Source organism: Cavia porcellus, unplaced genomic scaffold (genome assembly GCF_034190915.1).
Source record: "Cavia porcellus strain 051 isolate PalLab524CR breed Dunkin Hartley unplaced genomic scaffold, mCavPor4.1 scaffold_1, whole genome shotgun sequence".
Taxonomy (NCBI): Eukaryota; Metazoa; Chordata; class Mammalia; order Rodentia; family Caviidae; genus Cavia; species Cavia porcellus.
Window position 1 is genome coordinate 96,817,770 of NW_026947484.1, and position 27,325 is coordinate 96,845,094.

The window sequence follows — 27,325 nt, forward strand, 5'->3', positions numbered from 1 at the left end:
TTGAGCCAGAAATACAGAAAGTAGAAAGAGAAGTGTTGCCATCAGATCAGTTTCATTTTACCTTGGCACTTAGTGCTATAACCTTAAGATCTCCTGAGATAGTGTGTGTGTGTGTGTGTGTGTGTGTGTGTGTCTATTTGTTTGGGATTTTGGGGGGGAAGTGGAGGGTTTTTTTGTTTGTTTGTATGTTTATTTTGGGTTTCGTTTTTGTTGTTTTGAGACAGCATCTTACTACGTTGCCCAGGCTAGCTTGAAACTTATTATGTAGCTCAAGTTGTCCTTCAGCTTGGAATCCTCCTACCTCAGCCTCCAATTGCTAGAATTACAGACACGCACTACCACACCTGCCTCTGGTATATATTTTTGTTTCATGGTCCTTGTGGAAACCTGCCTCATTAATGTCTCCTTGGAAGTTCAAAATCTCTAACCAAGAGCCTTTGGTGGAATCTAGCACGTTAGCTGCTCAGTAACTGGGTGCTGTTGAGAGTGGGCAGGTTGGCTGTCGGGATCCAGTAGTTGATATCAAGGTATATAATTTACCATGAAATCTCAGGTTTTATACTGATTGCATATTACAATGATTTGTTAACTTTAATATATAGCATATATTAAAAGTCTGGATACATTAGCTTAGTTAAGATTTTAAAGGTAATTTTACCTGATTTTCTTTTATTGTTTTAAGGTTGCCAATGGAAAGTCCATGATATTTGGTTCACATTTTACTGCTGTTGGCCATCAGCTTCTAAATGATAGTGCCCTGGTTGAGAGTCTTCACACTGAGTCTGACTTGGTGCTGTTAGCAAGTGGGAATTACAGGGTGGAGGTGGGGCTGCCTTTGGCTGGAAGTTCCCAGAATGATCCCCACAGCCCCAGCATGTGTGACAGAATGGCAGTGTCCTGCACAGCCACTCAGAGCCTGCAGAGCTGCAAGGTGGGGCACTGGAGCACTCATCAGGAGTTTTCATCTCATTCACCTACCCATGTATGGGTCCCTCCCTCACAACGAAGGGTTGCACTGTGACTCTCAGATCCTGTTCCCTGTGCTGCTCTGCAGCCGATCTGGAAACTCATACCGTGGCTTATTGCCCAAACTCACCTGCTACATTATCTCAGAAAATTCATTCCACCCCAGAGTGTCTTAATGGGAGATTGTGTTAGTCTAAAAAATCATTGTAATCATTCGATTATAAGTTTTTAACAGAAGGAGTTAAAACAGAATAGTAAGACCTGATCTTACAAGCATACCACTTTCTCTCCCCGGTGCCTGGCACTAGAGGAACCACGCGTTTCATACCCTGAAAATGGTTGGGATTTAAAAGTGACAAGTGGCTCTGATTTTCAGTTTAAAAAAAAAAATTAGATTTGTACTGTAATGATGATTTGTACTCAGAGTAGTCTGACAAGGCTGGAAGTTCTTGTAAGAAAGTAGAGTTGTTCTTTTGTGAACATCTCCTCTCGTGCTGCATCCCAGCCAGTTGGAAGTGAGGTGTGGGCGCGAGCACAGGAAGCAAAGGTTGGTGTGTGGCAGCAGATCCAAGTGAGCGTGGGCGCATGCAGTCGGTCCTTGGGTCTTTCTCTGGCATAGGGGAAATGCCTTAGGTATTTAGAGGGAAAAATAGTCATCTTTCATTTGTGATTAGGGCAGCTGTCAATAGCAGAATATCTTGGTCTTAGAGGGTAAATACCAAAAGAATGTTTACTTCCATTTTCGTTGTGCAGTGACAGATTTCCTGACTCTTTCCTTGCCCTAGACCCCAGACTCCCTGCAAGACTTTCTTCACAGATAAGAAATTAAAAACCCTCTAGATGTTTGTCTGCTGTAGGTTTTGTCAGTGACTTAGACTGTGGCTTTGGTATGCGCCCTGTGCTGTCCTGGATTTGACAAACCCATTACTTGTACTGGTAGAAGGTCCATTTTGTCCGAGCCACAAGAGAACAGAACATGGACATGACTGGGACTTGTTCTACCTCTTGATGGTCATCAAATAGTACATTTCATTTGAGCAGGAGGGGAATTGGACCTTTTATCTGTCCTACAAGAGTCTCATAAAATCATTTGTTTGAAAAGAATATAGTTCAGTGGCACAGCACTTGCCTGGCAAGCACGAGGTCCTGAGTTCAATTCCCAGTACCAAAAAATGAATAACTAAAAATAAAAAAGTTCTATCTCTCTAGAGATAACACATGGTGATTCATGTTTTTTGATTATTCATATGCTTTGCTTAAAGGTCTAGAGAACAGAGTGATTGAAAAGAATCTCTTATGACTTTAGCATCAAGATTTGTAGTTTGCTGGCTTCTCTCCTGTGGGACAGACCCTTGTATGTGCAGGGTCACTGTGTCACCTGAGGGGAGACAAAGCAGCGCGATCTGTAAGTGCAGAGTCCTGGAGGAGTGAGGGCAGCTCCCACTGCACCGCTGCTGGCTGTGCCGTGAGAGTAGAGCAGCTTTCTGAAGGTTTCACTCTCTCAGCTCTTCCGGTGGGAGTCTTAGTTCCCCCCCAGGGTTTTACATGTGCTTTCATTCCAGCATCTTGTCTTCTTCTCTTTGCTGTTCACTGTCCAGACTGACTGCCTTATGAGGTGTTAACAGTAGCTTCTACAAAGGGCTTTAAATAGACAGTGTCTCCTTTACGTGCAAAAGTTGTAACTTTCTCCTTTCAGCCAGGCAGACTCAATGATGGGCATTTTCTGATGCCCAAGACTTACCTTACCTCCTCTCTGCCTGTGGCTTGGCAAGGGATCGATCAAATGCTAGGATGAGACTTTAAAATTTAGAAGTGTAACTGTGAATTTCTGTGGCCTTTGTTTTTTTCTGCTTATGAGTCTTGCAGCTAACGGTGGCTCCTGAGCATCCCACTTTAAAGCTCGGCTTCAGCAGTATACTGCTACAGAATTTTTGTCTGTGTAGACTTGATGACATGGCCTGTTTTCACCAGAGGCCTGTCACTGCCATGAAAGGATACGGCCGAGAACTTCAAGCAGGTTCTCTATATGACCTTTGTCCTTTATGCCATCAGTCTTCATTATTATAGAAATTCAGTTCTTTATGTGTATTATACAAGTCTAAAAACAAGCAACTAGATCTATAAATTGCTTGGAAAGTTATATTAAGTGTAGGAGGTAAAAAGAAATAGCAATCTAGTAGGACCTGCTTCTGTTACTTTCCAAAATCTCTCAAGGTGAAACTCACAAGCCTACTAGTAAAGGAGGAAGATGAGAGGTCTTACTTTTGAAAAGTTACCTTTATCAGTAATGTTTTACAGGGGTTTTTTTTTTTTTTTTCCCTGTCTCCCTCACAATGAGAAAAATACAAGCAAAAAATGAAGATAAAAGAAAGCAGTGTGCAATTTTCAGGGCCACGTGTGGTTAACATGCTGACCTATTGTGCCTGCTGAGGTTGTGCTTAAAGAATGCACAGGAAGCATTGCCACTGGGGAAGTGAGGACGTTTGAGTTTTTTCCTGACTCTGTCCCCAAATTCCTTTGTCCTTTAGTATCCTCACGTTCTAAATGAGGGTGTTGGATTGACTCCTTAGAATTCTGGAGTCCTCCCTCTGAAGATTATTTTCGGCCTCTTACCCTCTCACTAGAAGAATTAGAAAAGCCTTGGGTGCAGTTCTGTGATGCCTTCTGACTCATCAGGAAAGTCCCAGTGGTAAGCGCCCCAGTGGTAAGCGCAGTGCTGAAGGGTCAATTATGTCTGTTTATTTTTCCTCCCCTAGACCCAGTCCTGGCTTGGGTTTCCCCCATGATGTCATCATCTAAAACAGTGGCCCCAGGTGGGAGTCTCTGAAGTCTCCTTCCTCCCAGACACAGGTCAGGGCCGAGAATTAGTCTTGGAGGTTTAGGCTAAAGAATTGCAAGAGGAGACTTGCTCTGCTCTTTCTTCCTGATGTGTCTCCTCTTAGCTTCACTGCCCATCTGCTTCCCCCTGGGATCTGATCCCTGCACCTCTGATAGAGCAGGGGTCACTCCGACCCACCTATGACGGATGAATTAATAGCAATGCCCAGGGAGAAGTGATCCCCTCACATGCTGTTTTCACAGATCTCACCCTTCCTAGTTTGATGTAATATTTTCCTAGTTTCTTTTGTCTTTATTGTTGAAGATCTTTGACCAATGCTTTAACATTTCTTGTCACCTTTGTAGAAATGGTTTCTTCCATGGCTTAAAGCCCAGGATTCCTGTTTATTTCCCCCCAAGCAGTGGATTATTAATGCTTATTATCTGATCACACCTGGTCTTCTGAGAATAAGATCAGATCTGTCTCCGGATCATTCCAAAGCGAAAGAAAACAGTAAGTTTTTAGTAGCCAGATGCTGTTAGACCTTACAAGTAGGAACTCATATAACTATTGTGGTTGGAAATCGCTAGAATCCATTTTAAAAGATAAATGTCCAAGCCTTTTCCAATAGTCTTCCCCCTTTACAGTTTATAATTTTAAAAATAAAAGCACCAAATGATACTTTTTTCTAGATTTATATATCAGATATGTGCATGTTTTCCCCCAACTGAGTAGCCTAGGACAGTGGTTCAGCAACCATAGGATTTGATAAAGCTACATACTACCCTGGACCAGGGTCCAAGCTGTTTATGAAGGTGCTTGGTAAATGCTTTTATGGCCCTTACAGTGTTGCTGCTCATTATCACAGTGTCCCCTGCATATCTTGGGATCCCATTTTACAGCTGAGAAAACTGAGGCCCTAAGGTATTATCACTGTCCATGTCAGAATTAGGATGCTTTTTCATGTATTTCTACTGAGCTTGCTTTTTAGCAGTTCTTCCTGTTCTAGAATAGAAAACAAACAGGTAAAACTATAACTTACGTATTGTGTCATCATCGGGCATAAACATCTTTTGCTTATGGCACTTTAACCGGTTGAGAGCACTCTTGAGATGGGAGCAGTGGGAAGATTGTAATGATGCTTCAGATTCATAACTTTTCGTTTCCTTCTGGCTAATAGAGCTCACTCACTCCATTTTTTCATCTGTGACTGTTCCTGTCCAAACTTCCTGTCAGTGCCACTATCAGTGACAATGCCCCTGGCAGAGTCACTTCCCCAAAACTCAGTCTCTTTATTTTGCTCTGCCAGTAAATTGACAAACGTTCCAACGTGCTGGCCTTGCTGTAGACACAGGCCAGGTCTGTTACTTTCTCACTGCTAGAATAAAACACCTGACACCCAACAGTTAAGGGAGAAAAGGTTTATTTTAGCTCATAATTTGCAGATGTTTCGGTTCAGTCAGCTAGCTCCAAAGTAGAGTGGTGTGGCAAAAGGGCATTGCGAGGGCACCACGGCAAACAAGAAACAGTCCACGGCGGGGCAGACGGAAAGCAGTATATGGCAGGCTTCCTCCTTTCTTTCCCTTTTTATTCCATCCAGGCTGCAGCACTATGGCTAGTGCACTCATACTCAGCGTGGGTTTACTGTCTTCAGTAAACTCCCAGAATTATGCTGATCTAATTAGTGGACTAATCTGGTCATAGCCACTCATACCCAGCGTGGGTTTACGTAAAGTCCCAGAATTCTGCTGATCTAATTACTGGACTAATCTAGTCATAACACATCCATAATCTAGTACTGCCTGCCCATGATCCAGTCACTCAAAAGCCTCACATATGAGCAGTCAGGCTTTGGTGGACATCAAGATACAAGCCATAACAGACCTTATTCTCAAACCATTATATATATATATATATATAGTTGTATTTACCTCTCCTGAAAGACAGGTGTTTCCCTGCACTCATTTACAAATCTGTATTTCCCAAAAGAAAAAAATATTAAAAGATGGATGTCTTGTAACTAACTCCAGGATCTTGATTTAGGGGACAGCCTTCCAATCAGTTTCTCAAGAGGTTTTTTTTTTTCCCCCATTTAGTGTTTAAAAGTACTCAGCGTTCTCTCCTTGGCTATCTTGAATTTATTTTTCTTGCCAATATATGACATAATTTTGTGCCTCTCACTCTTGCATGGGCAGTTTTTTATTTGCACATTTAATTTTTCTTAACATAGCCCTGCTTGGCAAATTTAGGGGTTATCCTTGACTTGAGGCCCATCAAAATGTCATACTCTGACAGTGGCAGAAGAGGCAGGTAGCAGAAGATTTTTCATGCATGATGAGTTTTCCAGTGAGAGCCCCATCTAATGTAGAGGTAAAAATTAATCTCCTCTCCTTACTAGAAGGGTTTACTAGTTGAAGCAAGGGTAGGGACAAACCTTCAGCAGCAGTGCTTAACAACTGGAGAAATCATGATTGGGCTAATTTTATCTCCAACAAGCACATATGTCAGCTTCCTGTTGATGCTATAGCAAATTATCTCAAACGTAGTGACTTGAACGCACAATTTATTATCCTATAATCATATGACTTAGAAATCTAACATGAGTCTCACTAAGCTAAAGAGAAATAAAAAAGATTGGCAAGGCCACATTTTTTTCTTGGACGCTTAGCAAAGATTCTGTTTCCTTGTCCTTTCTCCCCCACACTCCCTGGCATATGGCCCCCATCTGTCTTCTGAGCCAGCAGGGGCAGGATGGAGGTCTTCTCCTGACCCATCTTTCTGAAGTGACTTTTCTGTCTCCTGCTTTCCACACATAAGGAATATTATGATTACATCACTACCATGTGGTTAATATACTTTGAGGTTGGCTTCACAGCAACTTCAAATCTATTTGCTACCTTATTTCCCTTAGCTATGTAAGGTAAAATAATCATAGGTTCTGAAGATGAGCAGGTTGATGACTGTGACTCTTAATCATATCATGCCAACTTGATCTCAAAAGAAACACCAAACAAATCAGTAATGCAGGTTATGGGGTACATCTGTGTTCCCACATATGATTGACATATTCACCAGCAGACTAAATGGGGAAAACCCACGTTAGCTGTAGATAACACCAACTTAGTCTTACATGCAATAAAAAGAAAGGAAGAAAGAAATTGCTATCCTTTGAAAAGCCTGTCGAGTCAGTGTGTTTTGCCAGTGTCATCTGTGGATATCAGACTCTACTTTCTTTACCCTTCCAAGTGTCAGAGCCATCCCCAACCTACTTCTTGTGTGGGCCTCTACACCCTTGCCCATGGAAACTAATCCTGTGGAACCAGGGAAAATCGTTACCTTCCCTGATGTAGCTACCAAGCAACATGATGCCTGTGCACCTCACGACCCTCACCACTGATTTTTGCATCCATGCTGTAACCAAGCTCAAATCTCAGAAAGCTCTAAAGGTGCAGTACACAGCATGACCCATGAGGAGGTATGCTACATGTCAAAAGGACTTCTTGAGTTTTCTGATTTTTACAAACAGACCTGGGGAACAGATACAGGAATCAATTTTAAGAGTGTAGGGTAAAGAATATAAACCTGGATCAAGCTGAATTTCTTGGTATGAGGCTATTAAGTAGAGACTGTTTTTTAATGGTGGTTCATGGATGTCTTGTTTAGTTTCATTTTGTTTTTGAGACAAGGTCTCACTGTATAGTTTAGGCTGCCTCAGAACTTACTATGTCCTCAAACTTGTGGCAATCCTCCTGCCTAGTGTCCTGAGTGCTGGGATTACAGGTGTGCACCACCATGTCTGGTTCATGGAGTTTAAAAAAGGTGCTGATAATCTATTTGTTGGTTGACTACAATATGGAGCCAAAGGTGGCCAACTGTCAATGAGCTAGAGATTACTGATACTCCTTGGTTTACTGTTGATGAATTTCAGAGTTTAGGGAAGTGGGAGTGCTGTGGCAGATTTTCCAGGTAAAACCTACTCCACATGAGAGAGTCCAGAAAATGTGCCCTTTGGTAATAACCATAAACACATTTGTGGCAGGGGAGGGGATTAACATCCTTGAAGACTTGCGTATTTCTTTTCTCTGTTGTGCGAGACCTTATGGTTGGGACCATAGCCACACAATTAGGAAACTTAAATGGATGGATAAAAATTGGGTCCTGGTATGGCAAGGGTCAAGTGGCAGCACACATCTGCCAAAGACAGAGAGGACATACTTCACATAATACCAGAGGCAAAGCGGTGATTGAGATGGATGACTCATGTAGACCTGTGTTGTTGGCTAATCAGTTGTGGTATACTCAAAAGTGAAGTAGATAGAAAGCCTACTGAAGTTTTACTGGGTTTATATAAGCAGAGAAATTTCAGGGAAATTAACAAAAATCTACCCCAAATCATAGCAACAGAGAATCATGCTCCTTAACTTGTTTCCAGACCTGAGCCAGTTTACAGGTTCAGAACCCCCTGCATGACAGAGAGGCCAGGTCTCCTCGAGGAAGGATCCTGTCACCTTACCAAGAAGTTACACTGTTGATGTCTCTCCCATTCTTCTCCACAGAGTCATATTGCCTTTCACCGGATAACCATACATTGGCAGAAAGGGAATGGTCAAAGATTTTGTGTATTACTAGACCCTAGTTCTGAACTAAGGATGATTCCAAGAGACCTGAAACATCATTGTAAGCTCTTCAGTAAGAATAGGGACCAGTGGAAGTCAAGATGATCTCAGGGGACTTACAGCCAAGGTCCAACTAAGAGTAGGGCCAATAGATCCTGGAATCTATCCTGTAGTTATTTCTCCAGTTCCAGGATTCAAAACTGGGGTTGATATACTTAGTAGTTGGCAGAATCACCCATATTGTTTCCCTAATGTGTGGAATTAGACCTGTTATGGCTATAAAAGCCATATGGAAGCCACTGGAGTTGGCTCTACCTGGGAAAACAGCAAGTCAAAAACATTATCGCATCCTAGAGGGATTTCAGGAATTAATGCCATGCCCCCATCATGGACTTAAAAGACGCAAGAGTGGTGGTTCATACCATATCCCCATTTAACACCGCTATTTGACCTTTGTAGAGAGAGGACAGATAGATCTGGAGAAGGATGGTAGATAGCATAAATGTAATCAAATGGTGACTCCCACTTTGGCAGCTCTATCCAGTTACTTCCCGGATTAACACAATTTCTGGTTCCTGATATGCAGCTATTAATTTGGCAGGTGCTTTTTTCTCCCTATGTATCCATGAGGCCCAACCGAAGCAATTTGCTTTTGACCGGCAGCAATATGTCTTGATGGTGCTACTGGGTGGTGTATCAGTTACAGCTTGGTTTGCAAGGATGTTTATTGCCTTTCTTTTCTACAAGTTATACTTGTCCATTACACTGATAACTGTCTTAGTGAGACACCAAGACACTCATCACTAAGACTTCTCATCACTGAGACACAATGCCCAAAACCTGTAAATTTAAAAAAGAAAAAGAATTTTACTCTGGCTCTTATCTTGAATCTGAAGTTGGCTGGCTCCAAGGCAAAAACATGGCAGGATCTCATGCCATGGCAGTCAGGAAGCAGAAAAGGAAGAATCTAGAAGGAGATAGGGAGGTAGATTCTTCTAGATTATACCAGTGATCCACCTCCTATCAGCAAGTCAGCTATAGTGCGACTATGAACCGGCCACCTTCCCAAAAGCCCATATCTGGACACATGAGGTTTTTGGAGGATGCTCCAGATCTAAACCATATCAGTGTTGCTCTGCTGGTTGAACCAAGTGACCAAGAGATTATAAACCACTCTAGACTTGCTGATAAAGCATTTGCATGTCAAAGGATGGGAAATAAATTCAACTAAATTTCAGGGGCCCTCTTACTCTGAAATTTCTAGGAATCCAAAAGGGTAGAATGCAAGCATATTCCTTCTAAAGTAAAGGATCAGTTGTTGTATTTGACCTCATACAAGGGGATCCTCTTCAACAGATCTAGGCTGCTTGGAGACTGCTGCATCCCTTGGGCCATATGATTCAGCAGATTCAATAGTCTGTAAGGTGTCAGTGGCAAATAAGAATATTGTTTGGAACCTCTGGTAGGCCTCTAGGGGAATCAAAGTAGAGGTCATTAGGGCTTTGGAGAAAGGCTCTACCATCAAGTGCATTCAATTACTCTCCCTTTGAGAATTACCTCTTCCTCTGATACTGTGCTTAGCCATGAGTCACCAGGTTAGGATGTGGCCTGAGCTGCTCTTTCTGAACTGAGACCCCAGGATGAACTGTGCAGTCATAAAGGCAGATGTGCACAACAATCCACCATCAGATGGAAGTGGTTTATAAGGATTGAGCACAAGCATGTCTTGAAAACACAAGTAAATTCTATAAAGAGGTGGCACCAGATACTCATGTTCCACTCCTGCTATACTGCCTTCTGTACCCCAGAACACACTGATAGCCTCACAGAGTGTACCCTGTGATTCATTGTCAGAGAAAGAGAAGACTAGGACCTGATTTATAGATGATTATGCAAAAGTGCCAGGCTGCAGCACTGCATCTACTTTCCAGGACAGTGCTGAAGGGAAATCTTCATATAGGGAGAACTTTGGGTATGCCTACTTGGAAGAGAATGTGGCCAAATGCATGTCTATGTTATGGATTCTTGGGCTATTGTCAATGGACTAGCTGGATAGTCAGAAACTTGAAAGGAACATGACTAGAAAATTGTTGTCAGAGTCAGAGAAGTATGTTGCAGATAGACCTCTCTATATGGGCAAAGCATGTGAAAATATCTGTCCCGTGGAAATGCTCACCAAAAGGACGTTAATGAAAAATGAATAGGTTGACCCATCCTGTGAAGAGCAATCAACCTCTTTCTTCAGCCACCTCTATCTTGCCCAATAGACTCATGAGCAAGTTGACTGTGGTGTTAAAGATAGAGCTTGTCCATGGGCAGTGTGGACTTGCACCCATACCAAGTGACCTGGCGACAACCACTGCTGAGTGGCCAGTCTACCAGGAGCAGAAGACCAATGTTGCATCCTCAGTACAGCATCACTCCCTGGGTTTATAAGCCTACAAAGGGCCACAATTTTTCCATAAGGGAAGAGGCACTCAATTCTATGCATTTGCTTTACATACATGCAATCCGTTGGCGAGTTTATTATCTGAGTTGCAGTTAGCAGGTGGAACCTGGTTGGGAGTATGTCACTGAAGTAGCAACCTGGAAGAATGTCTTCTAGCTGGTTCTTTCTCTTTTTTCTATGTCTCTGCTTTGTTGCATCATAAAGTGGGTAGCGTTCTTCCACCAGGTCTTTCCATCGGGGTTTCTACTTTGCAACCTATAGATTGAACCCACTAAACCTGTGAGCCAAAATAAACCTCTTCCTTTAAATTGTAGTTATTGAATGTTTGTTCCAGCAACAGGAAAGTGACTCAGACAGAAAATTGGTACCGGGAGTGGGGCTCTTGCTATGATTATACATGATCATATGGTTCAGAAGCATTTTGAATTATTCTGTGGATGAATTTGGAAAGATTTGGCGATACTGGATTGAGACATCTTAGAACACTGTAAGCAAAGATTAATGAGATGCTGGACCAGAATTCTAATAAGATACACACAGTAAAGTCCAGTTTCAGGAGTTTTCAAATGTGAGGGAAGACTCTAGAAACTGGACTTTATTCCCTATGTGCTATACCCTGGCAGAAAATTTGTCTTGTTTGCCCATCTCCTGCGACATTGAAGGAGACGGAAATCAAGTTAATGTACTAATTAATCTGCTGGGGGAAGCTTCAAGGCTAGCATTTAGTCTGTGGCGTTGGTACTGCTGGCTGCTTTTAGCCAGCTCTACAGTGACAGTCACAAGCAAGACAGACCAAAAGATAGAGAGTTTGCTGTTTTGCCGGAAAAGAATTGCTTGTAAGTTGGTGCAAATGAGAGGATGGTTTCTCAAAAGATTAGCATTAAAAATAAGCCAAATACTTTGTAGAGGGACAAAAAGCAAGGCCTTATCCATCACAAGTTCAAGGATGCAAAACTGTAAACCTTTTGTTACACCTGCCCAAAAGAGTCCCTTAAGAAATTAGTTCCCTGGTTGATTGTACTATGTTGCAGGCACTCAGATCTCTCGGTTCTTGTGCTCCAAGAGGCCCAGCCACTGACTGAGGTGTTGGCAGACCCCAGTGTCATCTGTGTGATACTAGCTCACTTTTAAGGTATGCAGAATGTAGGAGTTGTGGGCTTGTAGAGATTTCTACCCAGATTTCAAAGGATGGACTGGAATGCCAGGCTGGGTGCCTCTGGGAGGACAGCAAGTGAAGCTAAAAATACAGTGTAGACTTCAGGAAATTGGAGATCCCAGGAACATTTATCATCCGCTGAGAAAAACCACAGACAGTGGGCAGAGTCAGCCCAAGAGGTCATAAGAATTGCAACCAGCAATATCGTGGGGGCAGGACTACCCAAGTCCTTTGGACATCACATCTTGCTACTATCTGGCTGAAGTGCTGGACATGAAGCTATAAGATTTGCCCACTGATTTTAATTCTTGATTTCAAGCTTGCTTTTTCTTTTTATTGCCCCCTTTGGAAATGAGAGTATGTACCCTGTGCCATTGTGTATTGGAGATTTAACTTTCTTTTTCAGTTTTACAGGGGCTCTTTGAGTCTCGCAGAGGACTTTGGACTTAGACTTTTCAGCAATGCTGGCACTGTTACGACTTTGGCAACTCTTGGAGACATGTTAAAGCAGTGTACATAATGAGATGGATAACAGCCTTTTGGGGACCAGGGACAGAATGTTACAGTTTAGCTCTCAAATGTTACCCTAAAACTCCCTGTGTTTCAAAAGTTATTGGACCGTAGCAACACTGTACTCATCAGAGGATTCATTTCTTGACAAACTTAGTAGCTGAATGTGCTGTTAAGAGTGGGGTAGCTGGAGGTGTGTCCCTGGAAGAGAGAGACCTGAAAAGCTGTGTTCCTGCTTCTATGAGGTTTTTGTTTTCAAACAGAATAAAATCAAACAAAATGAAAAAGAGTAAAACCAATCAAAATGAAACAATGAGAGCGACACAGGACTTTAAAACAATAGAAAATTAATAATGGCTACCATAATATATCTTATCTTCAAAATAGCTGCTTATACCATTGGACATAATAGAATCTAACAAAACAAGATAGAATAAAACAAAACAAAACAATGAAAATGATACAGCACTTCAAAACAAGGTAAAGGAAATTAACAGTGCCAATCACCTTCCCTTTTTAGACAGTTCCTCACTTTCGAAATATCTGTTGTACATTTTGGGTCCCACTAACTTCAGTTGTTTTTTTTCTCTGTAATTTCAAAGGGAATAAAACAAACCAAAACAATGGTAAAACAGTAGGAAATCTACAATAGTTACTATATTGCATATTTTTGTCCTCTAAATAGTTGTTTGACTTTAGGCTTACAGAATAAATCAAACAATACAGTTGCTTCGAATCAGCTGGTTGCTCGTGATAGGGGTGCCAGCTGGTTCACAGGCAGTGGCTTAGCATCTATCTTGAATCTTCCCAATCAGTGCTCCAAAATGCTTGTAGGCAGGCACTTAGCTTCCATCTTGAGTCTCCCATGTCTGCACTCACAGGTGGGATCTTTGCTTCTTCCTTGTTATCCCTGATCTGCACTCCTGCTGACTCACAGGTGGGGGCTTAGCTTTTATCTTGTCTCCTATTCCTGTGTTTTGTCTCTTCCTCTTTTCTGTTTCCTAGCCACCATGAGGTGGGCAGCTTTTCTCCACAGTCAAGTTTGTGCCTTTGAGCCTTCCCATCACAGTCTGAACCTACTAAACCTAAGGGCCAAAATAAATTTCCTCTTTAATTTATGCGCTTGGGGTATTCTTTCCTGGCAGCAGAAGGTAACTGATACAGAGGTCAGTATATGGTTCCATTTTACCTGTACTCAGGATTCACAGGTCCAGGAATCAAGGGTAGGAAGTGGGAGTGATACCACTTAACATTACCCCTAGTGACCCAGTAGCAAAATTTTTGCTTTCTAATCTTGTGATCTTAAGCTCTTTTAGCCTAGAAGGCTTAGTACCAGAGGAAGAAAGGCTTCTACCAGGAAGCTCAATGGTTCCACTGAACTGGAAGCCAAGACGTACTTTTGGCCATTGTAAACCTTCAGAGCATTGAAATGAGAGTGTTACTCATACTTTATAGATGAAAAATTTGAGGAGATTAGTAATTTGCCCAAACACATTCAGTGACAAAATTCAACATTAGAGACTTTGACTTTAAAGTCCTCACTTCTTCCCCTTCCAGGGTTGTGTGCTCTGACCCTAAGCTGGGTGATGACTCCCATTCTATCTCTAGCGCAGATCTCACTTCTCATCTGCTGATCTGGATTATCTGGACTGCTTGGTTCACAATCCTCAGTGGAAAATCAAAAAGATGTGTAGTTTTCTATAAGCAGTATACCTGGAGATTAGGGAACTTTGTTTAAAAAGTGTAAAATGTTCCACCTGAAAGAGTGAAATAAGACTGTGGTCAACAAGGATCACATGTATGTAATATAATATAAAGCACAATTTAATACATGCTATGTTTAAGGAAAAGAAAATTCAAAACAAAGAGAAGAGTAGTAAAGGAAAATGGTGAAGGGAGAAAAGCAAGGCAGACAGAAGGACAAGATGGGGTGTTGCTACATGGACTCCTGTGAGTAGCCGCTGGAGATTATTAAGGTGCCACTTTCATAATCATGCTTGCTGGTAGGGACAGAATGAATACTTGACTCCTTGAATGTTGAAAGCAAGTAGGAGCTGGAGATATGAACGTGGCACCATTTTGTTGGCTAGTCTGCTGGAGGAAACCTCTGTTGATACAAGCTGGAGCTGTCATTTAATCTTTTCTTTATCCCCATCTGTATTCCCTGGGGGAGTAAGTTGGCCTTTCCCTTGAGACTAATGTGACAAAGAGTTGGGAAAAGCAGCAATGGGGTTCTCATTCTTCCAGAGCATCGATACCCCATCTCCATACAAGGTCATTTGGTGCCAGCTGTTTTCACTATTTAGTGTATGGTGATCTAAAAATGACAGATTAGCTTTGGTTAACAGGTATCTCAGCTGCATAATAGGACCCATGAAATGATTTTTTGATGCTGTCCCTCACACTCATACTCGTAGCCCTGGAAATAGACATCAGATTACGTACCTTCTCTTGTTGGCTTTTTTTTGTCCCATCCTTCCCTAACCCTCACCTCTATGGGTTAGGGACTTTCCTTAGTTACTCATGGATTCTAATTTAGAAAAAATCATGGACATGAAAGATACTTTGTTCAGGAAACTTCTAAAGAGAAACTTCTGGCACTGGATTAACTTTAGCCTCTGTTTTGCTGATTCAAAATGTTTTAGCCAAAACCTTGAAGTAAGATAAGAGACTTAAGAATTAATTCCAACTGCTAGAGTAACAAGCTGTGTGGCAGAGGCAGACTTCCAAATGGGACAGAACAAATGGCTGCTTTCCTTAGTGGGTAGTAGCCTTGAAAACCTGATTGGAATTAGTGTAGAAAATATTCTGAGAGACATGATGCAAAGTAATGGCATTGTTTGGATTCTGAAACTAACAAAAGCAACTGTCAAAAAAAACGCAATGTTTTTAAGACATCAAGGAAATTTGGATATGATCTGAGTTAAAGCCTGCAATTTGCAACCATGAGAAAGCTAACAAACAAGATAAAATTTTGGAAACTGGTAAATCTGAGTGATGGATATGTGGTGTTTGCCCGGTGATTTTCTACATCTGATGATGAAATCTTTTCATACTGACTTCTCAGCTGTTTATCTGGCCTCCCCAAGACCACGGTCAGGTTGTACCTGCAATCTCGAGAGCCCACACTTTAATGAATGCCTGTTGCATAGCACATTGCCACTAGCCCACATCCCAAGAACTGGATACCATGTAAAGCTGCTGTATTAACAGTTGTCTTCATCTCAACCAGAGTTATTAATTCTAGAGTGAAGACCAAGATGTTAATCTAGGTACTGTTGGTTCCCCAGCCCTTGGAAGATAGAGATGTAGCCATTTTAAAAAAACAAAACAGAAAACTTTCACTTTATTTTTCTATAGGACCACCAGCAGGCCTCAGACCTTCTATGATGGAAGTCATTCCTGTGCCAGAGGAGTGTGCCACATTCCAGTGGCCGAACCATTTTGCCCCAAAACAAGAGAGGTTCGTAGTATTTCTGAAAGTTACACCAAATCATAAGGGCTTGGAATAATGCAAGCAGTTAGATCACTTGGCTGAGCAAGTGGTGCCTCTTCCTCCCTCAAATCTATTTCTTTATTCAAAGTTTTATGAACAGTTGTTTTCCTCTGCCAATAATGCTTCAAAGTTGCAAACTACCTTTTTAGTAAGTTTCAACTTTGTTATCAGGATCCCTTTCAAATACTTTGTGTTGGGTAGCATATTAATAAAGCATGAACATTCTAGAGCCAGATTGCTTGGGATCAGATCTGTTCTCTTTAGCTTAACTGAGTGTAATTGAGAAAATTATTTAGTATCTCTGGGCTTCACCTACCTCATTGGTACAACAAAAGTAATGGTAACATGCACCTCTGAGGACGGAAAAAGCTAATGCAGAGTGTCTCACATCACACCTGTCAATAATGAACATCTAATGTCTAATAACTGCTCTTGTGAATTAAATTACTATTAATAATCTAAATGTGGCCAGATTGGCATCCTGTGCCTTGAGCTGAGTATGTCCATTACCATCCAGCTTTTGCTCCAGCACTGTATCAGAAGTCCAGTGGCAGCTGCACAAAGGGCCAATGATGATACCATATAAGCTGAAGCATCTCAGTGTGAACTCCCAGGGAATAAATAATGTCTACCCACAACTCAAAGGTCCATTGTCTGGTACACATATGCTGCTTTCTTTACAATCTTGGAATTGATTGTCAAGTACAACCCAAAAAATCAAAAGTATTGTCAGAATCAAACTTCCTATTAAAATCTTCTTTGTATGTTAACTTGTAAGAATGCACCTTCCTGAATATGTTAGTCATTCAGGTAATTTAATATCCACATATACAAAGTAGACAGTTTCTTTTAGCTTTCTCAGTGCTATGTAATTCTGGGGATCCAGTTTCATTTTAGCTAATAGCAAGAACACTTTAACCTTTACTGTGGTATCAAAGAAATAGACTCCAGAACTGGGGGAGGTAGCATTTCATATGTGTTCCTGCACATCGTTTCTCTATGGTGTCTGTGAAAGTATGTTTTTACTTGTTTTGTAAAAGAATAACAGATCAATCTAAACACAATGGAACCTGCCTGTAATCCTAGCACTTGGGAGGCCCCCCATGAGTTCAAGGTCAGCCTAAACTGCATAGTGAGACCCTGTCTCCAAAAAACCAATGGGGGAAAAAAGAAGAAAGGGATGTGTGAAGTTCGTCTTTGGTATATAGTGTGTTTCTGGACAATTATCAGTAGAAGATAGCAAAACGATGCTAGTCTTATCTCTGAAACAGATCTAGCTAGGACAAAATGAACTGTGACTAAATTTTTTCTCCCTTTCTGTATGAGGGCAGCTTGGGAAGAAACAGCCTAAGGAAAGAATATAATATGCATGTTAGTATGAAATCTAAGATCTGGTACCAGGCAGCAGGCAGTGACTTAAAGAACTAGGGCTAGATGTGAGTAGGAAGTGCTGATAATCTATATAAAGCACACGTGATGACTACACTGTGGTGGTAGTTTCTAGTAATATAATTTAGCCTCCCTTCAAACCAGAGTAACTTAAATAATAATGAATCACCCAAGCCAGACACACACACACACACACACACACACCCCCCACCGTGAAGACTGAGAGGATACTGGTGAAGGCATTTGTAAAAAATGGAACAATACACCTTCAGAGCATTACATTATCTTATATATTCTAATAGAGATTTTTTAAAAGTGGATGATTCTGCCACTTTGCAACTGTCATTTTAAACAGTGTGGTCTTTCACATATTTATTCATTCATAAAGGTGTCATATCTTTGTTAAGTAGCAAGCAAGTACACAAACTTTTACCATATCCTATTTGTGTTAAAAATCTGTATATATTAAAAGATGAATATATGAGTATTAATATACAAGTAGAGTGTTTTCTAGAAAGCTAACCAAAACACTTGTCTACCTTGGAGATAATGGTTTACCTTGGAGAGGGTTCCTAGGGTAGGGTGGAAGAAATACTTCAAAATAGCATCCTTTTATACTAGTTACATGTTTTGGGAATGGTGTCACTTTAGTCATTTAGAGATACACTGATTCCTCACATATTATATTTAGCCTGGTGACCTAATACTGTGTTGCTTGGTGCCTTGTTAAGATTGTGATGGTTTCAGTAGTTTTGTTATGATTACATAAAACAAGAAGATGAACTCATCCTGCCCTCAGAGCTGGCGTTTGACCCTGTAGTTTGCTTTATCTTTTTTGGGGAGTATAAAGGGTTGGCTTTCTCGGTGAGGCCCCCAGAGTCTGTCAGTGTAGTGCCACATCCACAAACCTCCGATTTCTCCTCCATGCAAGCACGGTACCCACCTCCCAGGGTGATGACAAAGACTGATGACAGGCAAACAGCAGTGATGCTCTTTGCATGTGGCGACAGAGTTGACCCAAGACACAGGTCCCACACTTTATTTTTTAAAGATCCTCAGTGAAATCTTAACTTAGAAAAAGCAGGATGAGAGGAGATAGTGATATAGACTCTTACACTTAAGACCTGTGCTCTTTAGAGAAAGTTTTGATGGGACATTATCTTATTTTCAGCATTTATAAGATAAACACGATGCCACATTACTCATTGTGTACTGCTTGTCATGGTTCTGAATTTGGAGTTCACAAGACCCTTATTAAAATTGTTTTGCCATTGTCGTGGCATGGTATAAGTTATGTATAAGGAAATCAGTTAATTTGCTTATATAGTTAAGACATGCAGATTTTTGGCCTAGATTATAGCTTTGTTTTGACTTTGAGCCGTTTCATTTTGTAAATCTCCTTTGCCAGTTATGTGTGTAGACAGTACCAGTGTTAGTAATCATTAGAAGACAAGTTTAGCATTTATATTGTGTTTGCAAGTTCCTAGCACAGTTCTGTACTATTCTACACTTAGCTCATTTAATCCTCATGATATCTATGAGTCTTAGAGATATACAATACTATTGCTATTTTATAGATGAAAAAACTAAGGCATACGGAGTTTAAGTAACTTTTTTTCCCTCTTGCAGTACTAGGGATGGAACCCAAATCCTTTGCACTGAGCTGCATCTTCAGCCCTTTTTTATTTTTTATTTTGAGATAAGGTTTCTCTAAGTCAATAAATCAGCCATAATGGACTTGTACTTGAAATCCTGCCTCAGCCTCCCAGAGTGGTAGTGTTATAGGTATGCACCATTACACTCAGCTAAGATTTAATTTTTTTTATTAAAACAACATATGAAGCATTGACTAAGAAAAAAATAATAGCCTCAAAAATTGACTTGCATTATTAATTAAAACATGATAAAATGATCATACTTGTTAATGTTTCTAAAAGATACTGTGCATGGCCTTACTACTAAAGGAATATCAAGGTAAGCTTTTCCTGGACACCACCCCCTAAAAAAGATTACCATGCCCCATTCTCATTTACTGTGTGGCTTTGGAACAGTAAGAAGCAAAAGAGTAATCAGTTTCCCACCATAGAAAAGTTTATATAAATGACTGCAGATTCGGCATAATAGCAATGAACTTAACTTCTCAGCAGCTTGAGATATAAAACTCAGCACCAGTCTGAACTATGCGTGACAAGAGGTACTTTGGCTTAGCCTGAGAGATCAAGAGTTAAGACAAAATTTTACACTCACAGGCAAATTTAAATTAAATTAAGCGTAGTGAAGTATATAGAGAAAGGTCCATTCTTGCCCTTGTAGTTGTGACTATATGTGTAAGAGGCTCAGAAAGCATAATCTTGTGTAAAATAAGTCAGGGGCTAGGAAACACTTTTCTGTGGTCTTTTGGGTTCTCTAAGGATGTTACACTGAGAAGTCTGCTTGAAGTTACTAAATCGCTAACTATCCTGAAAAGTAAAACCTTAAATTGTTTATATGCGTATATGTTTTGAGTTTGTGGTTCTTCCCTTCCAGGTCCTGATAGAGACCTCTAAGAAGCTAGGACTGCGGTGCCACCCAAAGGGAACAATGATCACAATCGAGGGACCCCGTTTTAGCTCCAGGGCAGAAAGCCTCATGTTTCGCACATGGGGAGCAGATGTTATCAATATGACCACAGTTCCAGAGGTAGTTCTTGCTAAAGAGGCTGGGATTTGCTATGCAAGCATCGCCATGGCAACTGATTACGACTGCTGGAAGGAGCACGAGGAAACAGTAGGTAGAATTCTCTACCTACTGTCGGGGATGGCTTTCTGAGTGCCATGATTCATTAAGAGTGTCTTAACTTTCTTCCATGTTAGTTTCAGAAAATCCTTCCTACAAGGTTTTTAAGTTGTCATTAGGTGTTACCAGATATTTTCTATAGCTCCCATCAGAAAATAGAAAATACAGAAAAAAAGATTTTATCCAAAAATCAGGAGAGAATAGTAATGGTGGCAGTTATGTTGAGAATCACAATGAGGCCTTTCTTTACAGATAAAGGTACAGTTTGATAATAATTTCCTTGTGTTGTGCTATGCTACTGTTTACTATATTGTTTTCTAAGAGAAATAAAAACTGTGACCTCTTCTGGTAAGAAGACTAGTGTCACTGCTTATCTGTAGGAACTATGACCACAGACAAGTCATTTTTCTTTAGAGAAAGGCAGAACTTGAGCAAACCAGTGTGCGAAGGCTAAGTGTTTGAGGATACAGTATGGTGAGATTTACAGGAATGCCGATCTGATGGCCCGAATCAACTTGGAAATCTGAGAAGCTTTCCTGGCTTAAGTGTAATAAAAAAGCAGGGCACAGTTGAGAGGAGGCAAGATGGTGCACAGTGACATACGGCAGAGCATTGATGGGGGTGGTGATGGCAGTAGGGGGTTCAGTGAAGGGTTTCAGGCAGGGGAGACAGCAAACTACAGTGACAGTTTGAGGAGACTCAACACTGACATCAGACTGCAAAAATGAATACTTGTATTTTGGAAAACTAAGTATCTGTGGAACCCAGGAGCCAACTTCCAGAATTATCAACCATGGCCAATCGTGTGTCTTATTCATGTCCTATCCATATTGCCCTCCCCTGCTTCCATTTTAAAGTAAACATTTTTCTAAAAGCCCTCCCTTGTTTTTAGATAAAGAAAAAAAGGACATGGCCGTAACATATTGTACCCCAGAACTCATGTAACCCCTTAATACCATATCTAGACTGTTGATATTTTCCTTCTGGTCTCATAATTTTTAACAGTTCAATCCAATCAGGATCCCTTGTGATCCATATATCATATGTTAATGATGCAACTCAGATGTGTCTTTTTTTGTTTTTTAAAGAAAAGTAAAACAAGACAAAACAAAAAAGGTAGAAGTAATACAGAATTTCAAAAAAAATATTAACATTAAGAAATTACTAGTTGATAAGTTACATGTTGTCCTCTTAGAAATAGTTGTTCAAGTTACAAAGTCAAAGTGTACAAGGTGGGCACTCAAACATTGACAGTACAAACCATTCTATTCAGTGATCTAATGGAAACTTAGTAATATGGTCATCTATCTTACATACTTAAATATCCCTAGTTATATCCTTTAGAGCACATTCCTTCCCTTTCATTTTTACAATATCTATTATGTATTTTGGATCTTAGTACTCTTTCAGTTTTTATTACTGTTTTATATTAGAGAGATAATGTGATATTTACAAATGTGAGACTTGTTTATTTCACTTATGAGGATAGTCTCAGGTTGCCTCCATTTACCTATAAAGGCCTCAAGACTTCTACGTATCTTGTCTTCCAGTAAATTTAGTGTTTGTGTTTTAATATTTAGATCTTTGATCCATTTTGACTTTAGTTTTGTGCATGGTGGTAGGCCTGGGTCTAGTTTCAGTCTTTGGCATATGGAAAGGCAATTTTTCCAACACCATTTATTAAAGAAGCTATCCTTCCAGTGAATATGTTTAGCCCCTTTGTCAAAAGTAAGGTGGCTGAGTGTCTTTGTAGTTGTGTTTGCATCTTCTCATCTGTTTCATTGATCTTCAGGTCTATTTCTTTGCCAGTATCATGCTGATTTTATCACTGTGGCTTTGTAGTATAATTTTTAAGTCAGGAATTGATATGCCTCCTGCCCTGCCTTTGTTGCTCAGAATTGCCTTGGCTATTTAAGGTTTCTTCTGTTTCCAGATGGATTTTAGGAGTGTTTTCTCTAGATCTGTAAGATATGTTAGTGGTATTTTGATTAGGATTGCATTAAATCTGTATAATAGTTTTGGGAGTATGGCCTTTTTCACAACTTGTTCCTGGTTGGTTCTTCCTAGCCAAGAGCAAGGAATATCTTTCCATTTTCTAATATCCCCTTCAGTCTCCTCTTTTAGAGTAGTATAATTTTCAGCATATAGATCTTTTACATTCTTGATTAGGTTGATTCCTAGATATTTCATTTTTTTAGATGCTATTGTGAAAGACGATATTTCCATAATTTCTCTCTCAGTGAGTTGTTTGTGTACAGGAATGCTATTGATTTTTGAGTATTGACTTTGTATCCGGCTATGCTGCTGAATTTGTTTATTACCTCTAGTAGTCTTTTTATGGAGTTTCTTGGGTCTTCTATATAAAAGTATCATGGCATCTGCAAATAATGATAATTTAACTTCTTCCTTTCCTATATTTATTCCTTTTATTTCTCTCTTGTCTGATTGCCTTGGCTAATATTTCCAGAACTATATTGAATAGGAATGGTGATAGTGGACATCCTTGTCTTGTTCCTGATTTTAGAGCAATGGCTTTCAGTTTTTGACCATTTAGTGTAATGTTGGATGTTGCTTTTTCATAGATGGCCTTTATGAGATTGAGCTAGGTATCATCTATTCTGAGTTTCTGTAGGGTTTTGGTCCTGAACAGCTGTTGGACTTTATCAAAAGCTTTTTTGACATCTATTGAGATGATGATGTGATTTTTGTTTTTGGCTCTTTTGATGTGGTATATTACAGTTATTGATTTACATATGTTAAACCATCCTTGCATTCCTGGAATAAATCCCACTTGGTTGTGGTGTATAATCTTCTTGATGATTTGTTGCATTCTGTTTGCCAGTATTTTATTGAGAATCCTTGCATCAGTTTTCATTAGTGAAATTGGCTTATAGTTCTCCTTTTTGGTTGGGTCTTTTTCTGGTTTTGGTATCAGAGTAATACTTGCCTCCAGGAATGAGTTAGGGAGGATTGCTTTGTTTTCAATTTCATTGAAGAGTTTAAGGAGTAATGGTATCCGATCTTCTCTGAATTTCTTGTAGAATTCTGCTGTGAATCCATCAGGTACTGGGCTTTTCTTTGTTGGTAAGTTTTTAATCACATTTTCAATTTCAGTAGCTGATACTGGGTTATTCAAAATTGTATCTTGTTGATTGAGCTTTGGTAGTTCATATGTTTCTAGAAATCTCTGTATTTTCCACTCTGTGAGAGTAGAGATTTTCAAAGTAGGGATTCATGATCTTTTGAGTTTCCGTGGAATCTGTAGTGATTTCTCTTTTCAATCCTTATTTGTTTTTGGCTCTGTTGATGTGGTGTATTACATTTATTGATTTGCGTATGTTTGTGTACTCCTTGGGTGAATTTGAGTTTTTTCTTTCTTCTTGATAAGGTTGGCTAGAGGTTTATCAGTTTTGTTTATTCTCTCAAAAAACCAGCTTTCTTATCCATTAATCCTTTGGAGGGTTTTTGTTTGTTTGTTTCAATTGCATTAATTTCTGCTCTGATCTTTATTATTTCCTCTCTTCTATCAGCTTTGAGTTTGGCTTGCTCTTCCTTTTCTAGAAGCCTGAGATACAGCATCAGGTTGTTTATTTGTGTTCGTTTTTTTTTCTTGATGAAACTATGTATTGCTATATATTTCCCTTTTAGGACCACTTTCATTGCGTCCCACAGGTTATGGTATGTTGTATCCATATTTTCATTCAGTTGCAAGCATTGCTTTATTTCTTCTTTAATTTCACCTGTAGCCGATTGGTTGTTCAGAAAGTTGTTATTTAATTTCCATGTATTTATGCAGATTTTGCAATTTCTTTTGCCATTAATTTCCAGTTTCAGTGTACTATGGTCAGATATTATGCATGGGATAATTTCAATTCCTTTGCATTTACTTAAGAATGTTTTATGGGTTAATACATGGTCTATTTTGGAGAATGTACCAGAGCAGCTAAGAAGAATGTGTATTCTGATGTGGTTGGATGGAACATTCTGGAAACGTCTACTAAGTCCATTTGTTCACAGATATGATTCAGTTCTATATTTTTTTTTGTCTAATTGCTCTTTCTCTTTGTGACAGTGGGGTATTAAGGTCTCCCATTACAATTGTGTTCTTGGGTATTTGGTTTTTCATGTCCATTGTTATTTGTCTCATATAGTTAGGTGCTCCTCATTTGGTGCATATATATTTATAATTGTTAGTTCTTCTTGAATTTTTCCACTAACCAGTATGTAGTGACCTTCTTTATCTCTTGCAATCATTTTAGGTTTGAAGTTCACATGGTCTGCAAACAGAATAACTACCTCTGCTTTTTTCTGTGTTCCTGTTGCATAGAATATTGTTTTCCAGTCTTTGACTTAATCTATGAGTTTCCTTTTGAGTCAAATGATTCTTTTATACAACATATTGTGGGATACTGTTTCTTTCTTTTTTTTTTTTTTTTCTTTTGGTTCCGGGGATTGAATTCATGACCTCCTGCTTGCCAGGCAAGCACTTAGGCCACTGAGCTAAATCCCCAGCTGGTATGCTGTTTCTTGATCCATTCTGTCACCCCATTTTTTTTGATAGGTGAATTGAGGCCATTTATATTTATGGATATAACTAATATGTACTGGCTCAACTTTATCGTGTTATGTTCCTGTTGTTTGTTTTCTGCTTTCCCCCCTTGTTTAATTGCTTGCCCTGCCTGGTGGTGTCTTTCTGTTGTTGTTCTGGAGATTGTGGTCATTTTTGTGTCTCGCTAGTATGTCTTTCAATACTCTTTCTGTGGTTGGTTTGGTGGACATGAATTTCTTCAGTTGTTCTTTGTCATGGAATATCTTGTTTCTCCATTAAATTTGAAAGACAGTTTTTCTGGATACATCAGTCTGGGTTGAAAGTTGTTTTCTTTCAGGGCTTGAAATACCTCATTCCAAGCTCATCTTCATGTGAGGGTTTGTGCTGAAAAGTCTGCTGTGATTCTAATGGGCTTTCCTTGATAAGTGAGTTGTGTCTTTTCTCTAACAGCTTTTAGTATGCTGTTTTTATGCTGTATGTCTGAGATCTTAATAATTATATGTGTGGGTGTAGATTTATGTTGGTTGTGACTGTTGGGCATTCTATATGCCTCACTTATCTGCATATCAGATTTTTTCCCATGTTTGGGAAATTTTCTGCTATTATTTCTGTGAATAGTTTAGTTATGTCATTTGCATAGACTTCTGCATCTTCACTGATGCCTATTAATCTTATATTGTTACTTGGCATCATGTTAAAGCTGCTGGATTATCATTTCATACTGCTTTGTTATTTTTAAAAGTTCTATCCTTTCATGATCACTATTTGCGATCCTGTCCTTAAGGTCCAAATTCTTATCCTCAACTTCATTGAAATGGTTTTGCCAGCTTTGAATAGAATTTTTTTTGTTTCTTGGATGTCTCTTTGAGTTTGTTTCATGAATTCTGCTTGTTTTCTATATTGTTCATTCAAGGTTTCAATGAGTTTCCCATGCTTCTGTACTTTTTTCTCTATTTCTTGTTTAGCTGTGCTCAGCAACTCCTTTACTAAGGTTATTATTTCCATCTTTACATGGGAGAGTACTTCTAATTTGATTTCCTCTATAGCCTCATGGAGTTTTTTTTTTTTTAATTTTAACTCACTATTTTTCAGAGATTTCTGGTCTGTTACTTCTGAAGTTCTCTTTTTCAATTATTCCTGTACTTGCTCCTGGTGGACTAGATGTTTGAGATTGCATTTTGCCTTTTTGTTTTGTCATTTTCACCTTTTGGGCAAATACTGGGTCTTTCCATCCCAATAGTCTCAACTGTTGGTGGTATGAAGAATCTCTGCTGCAGGGCCTGTTGGGTGAGACCTATATTCTGCCTGGGCTAACTAGCCTAAGAGTACTGATATAGGTCAACTCTTAGTTCCTGCTGTTGCTATTTCTTCAGGTGATTGCAGTTCACCAGATCTCCCTGTCTGTAATGTTTGTGTTAGCTGAAGCCCTGCTGTGTCACTGGGGGTCTCATGAGCCCTCTTGATTTTCTCCAAGTTGGGAGAGGCCTTATTGGCACACTCTTCAACCTGTCTGATGTTCTCTGTGTGGCTGAGGGGATCATCCACTCTGTTGCCAGGTTTGCCAAGGTCTTACAATTGGAGGGAGCTTCACTTCCGCTCCTGTTTACCCACTGCAGACCTCTATTTTAGGGGTAAACTCACCACACTGACTGGAGCCTGCTGAGGTCTTCCGATTGGATGAGGGGTTCCTGAGTCTCCCATCCAGCCAAATGGTAATCCACTGTAGTCCCAGGTTCTGGGAGAAGGGGTGGGAGCCGAAGATCAACAGCAGTACTAGGTCCAGGAGGTGGGAGGGATCCCCGAGGGGCGGGCCCACAGCAGTGGTCCAGGGCATCGCAGGCAGTCAGGGCGTGTTCAGATGTGGCTTTTCATGTGACTTATCCTTCCCTCTTATTTTCGTTCCTCCTCTTTCATTTGAAGTAACCAGATGACTTGTCCTGTCATTTGTCTCATTTAAAAAAATAAAGCCATTACAATATCAAACTACAGTGGGCGACTTTTGAAGGAAGAAGTATAGAGGTGACTGAACACATTAGGGTATAAGAAACCCCTTACACTGGGCTGGGGATTTAGCTCAGTGGTAGAACGCTTGCCTAGCAAGCTGGAAGCCCTGGGTTTGGTCCTTAGCACCAAAAACTAAAAGATAAAAATCCAAAAAAAAAAAAAAAAAAAAACAAAACAAAAACCACAAATGACAAAAAAGAAACCTTACACATTCAGAGTTCTTGTTTCATCACCCATTTGCGCATAAAACAAGAAGGTGAGATATTCTTACCATCTGTGTGTCCATGTGCACAGTTTGGGCGCATTAGATGGACACACGTTTTGCATAAATACCTGGCTTGTTCTGACTCCTCAGGTTATTGAACTGTTAAATATTACAATACTGTGACATAGGAGGAGATTTACAAATCCTGGTTTTAAATCACACAATAATACCTGGCTCAGCAGCTTTACAACTTGAAATAGCCCAGCTCATGATGTCGAAAAGCTGCTTCCAGCCAATAGAAACTCTAGTCCCCACCACTCTCTGACAGCAAATGTTATCCTGCCTATCTCAGCCTGGGTTTTCAGCTCAATCTAGGAACATATGCCTCCTTT

General features: G+C 40.0%; 1 protein-coding gene across 1 annotated transcript in view; it reads left to right on the forward strand.

Annotated features, from left to right (window-relative positions):
• The window catches only part of Mtap (methylthioadenosine phosphorylase), a 51,884-nt gene that overhangs the window by 19,534 nt on the left and 5,025 nt on the right, over nt 1–27,325 (forward strand). The window contains exons 5-6 of the mRNA XM_003479201.5: nt 15,876–15,978; nt 19,927–20,166. Of these exons, the coding sequence (XP_003479249.1) occupies nt 15,876–15,978; nt 19,927–20,166 (343 nt within the window). The remainder of the gene's footprint in view (nt 1–15,875; nt 15,979–19,926; nt 20,167–27,325) is intronic.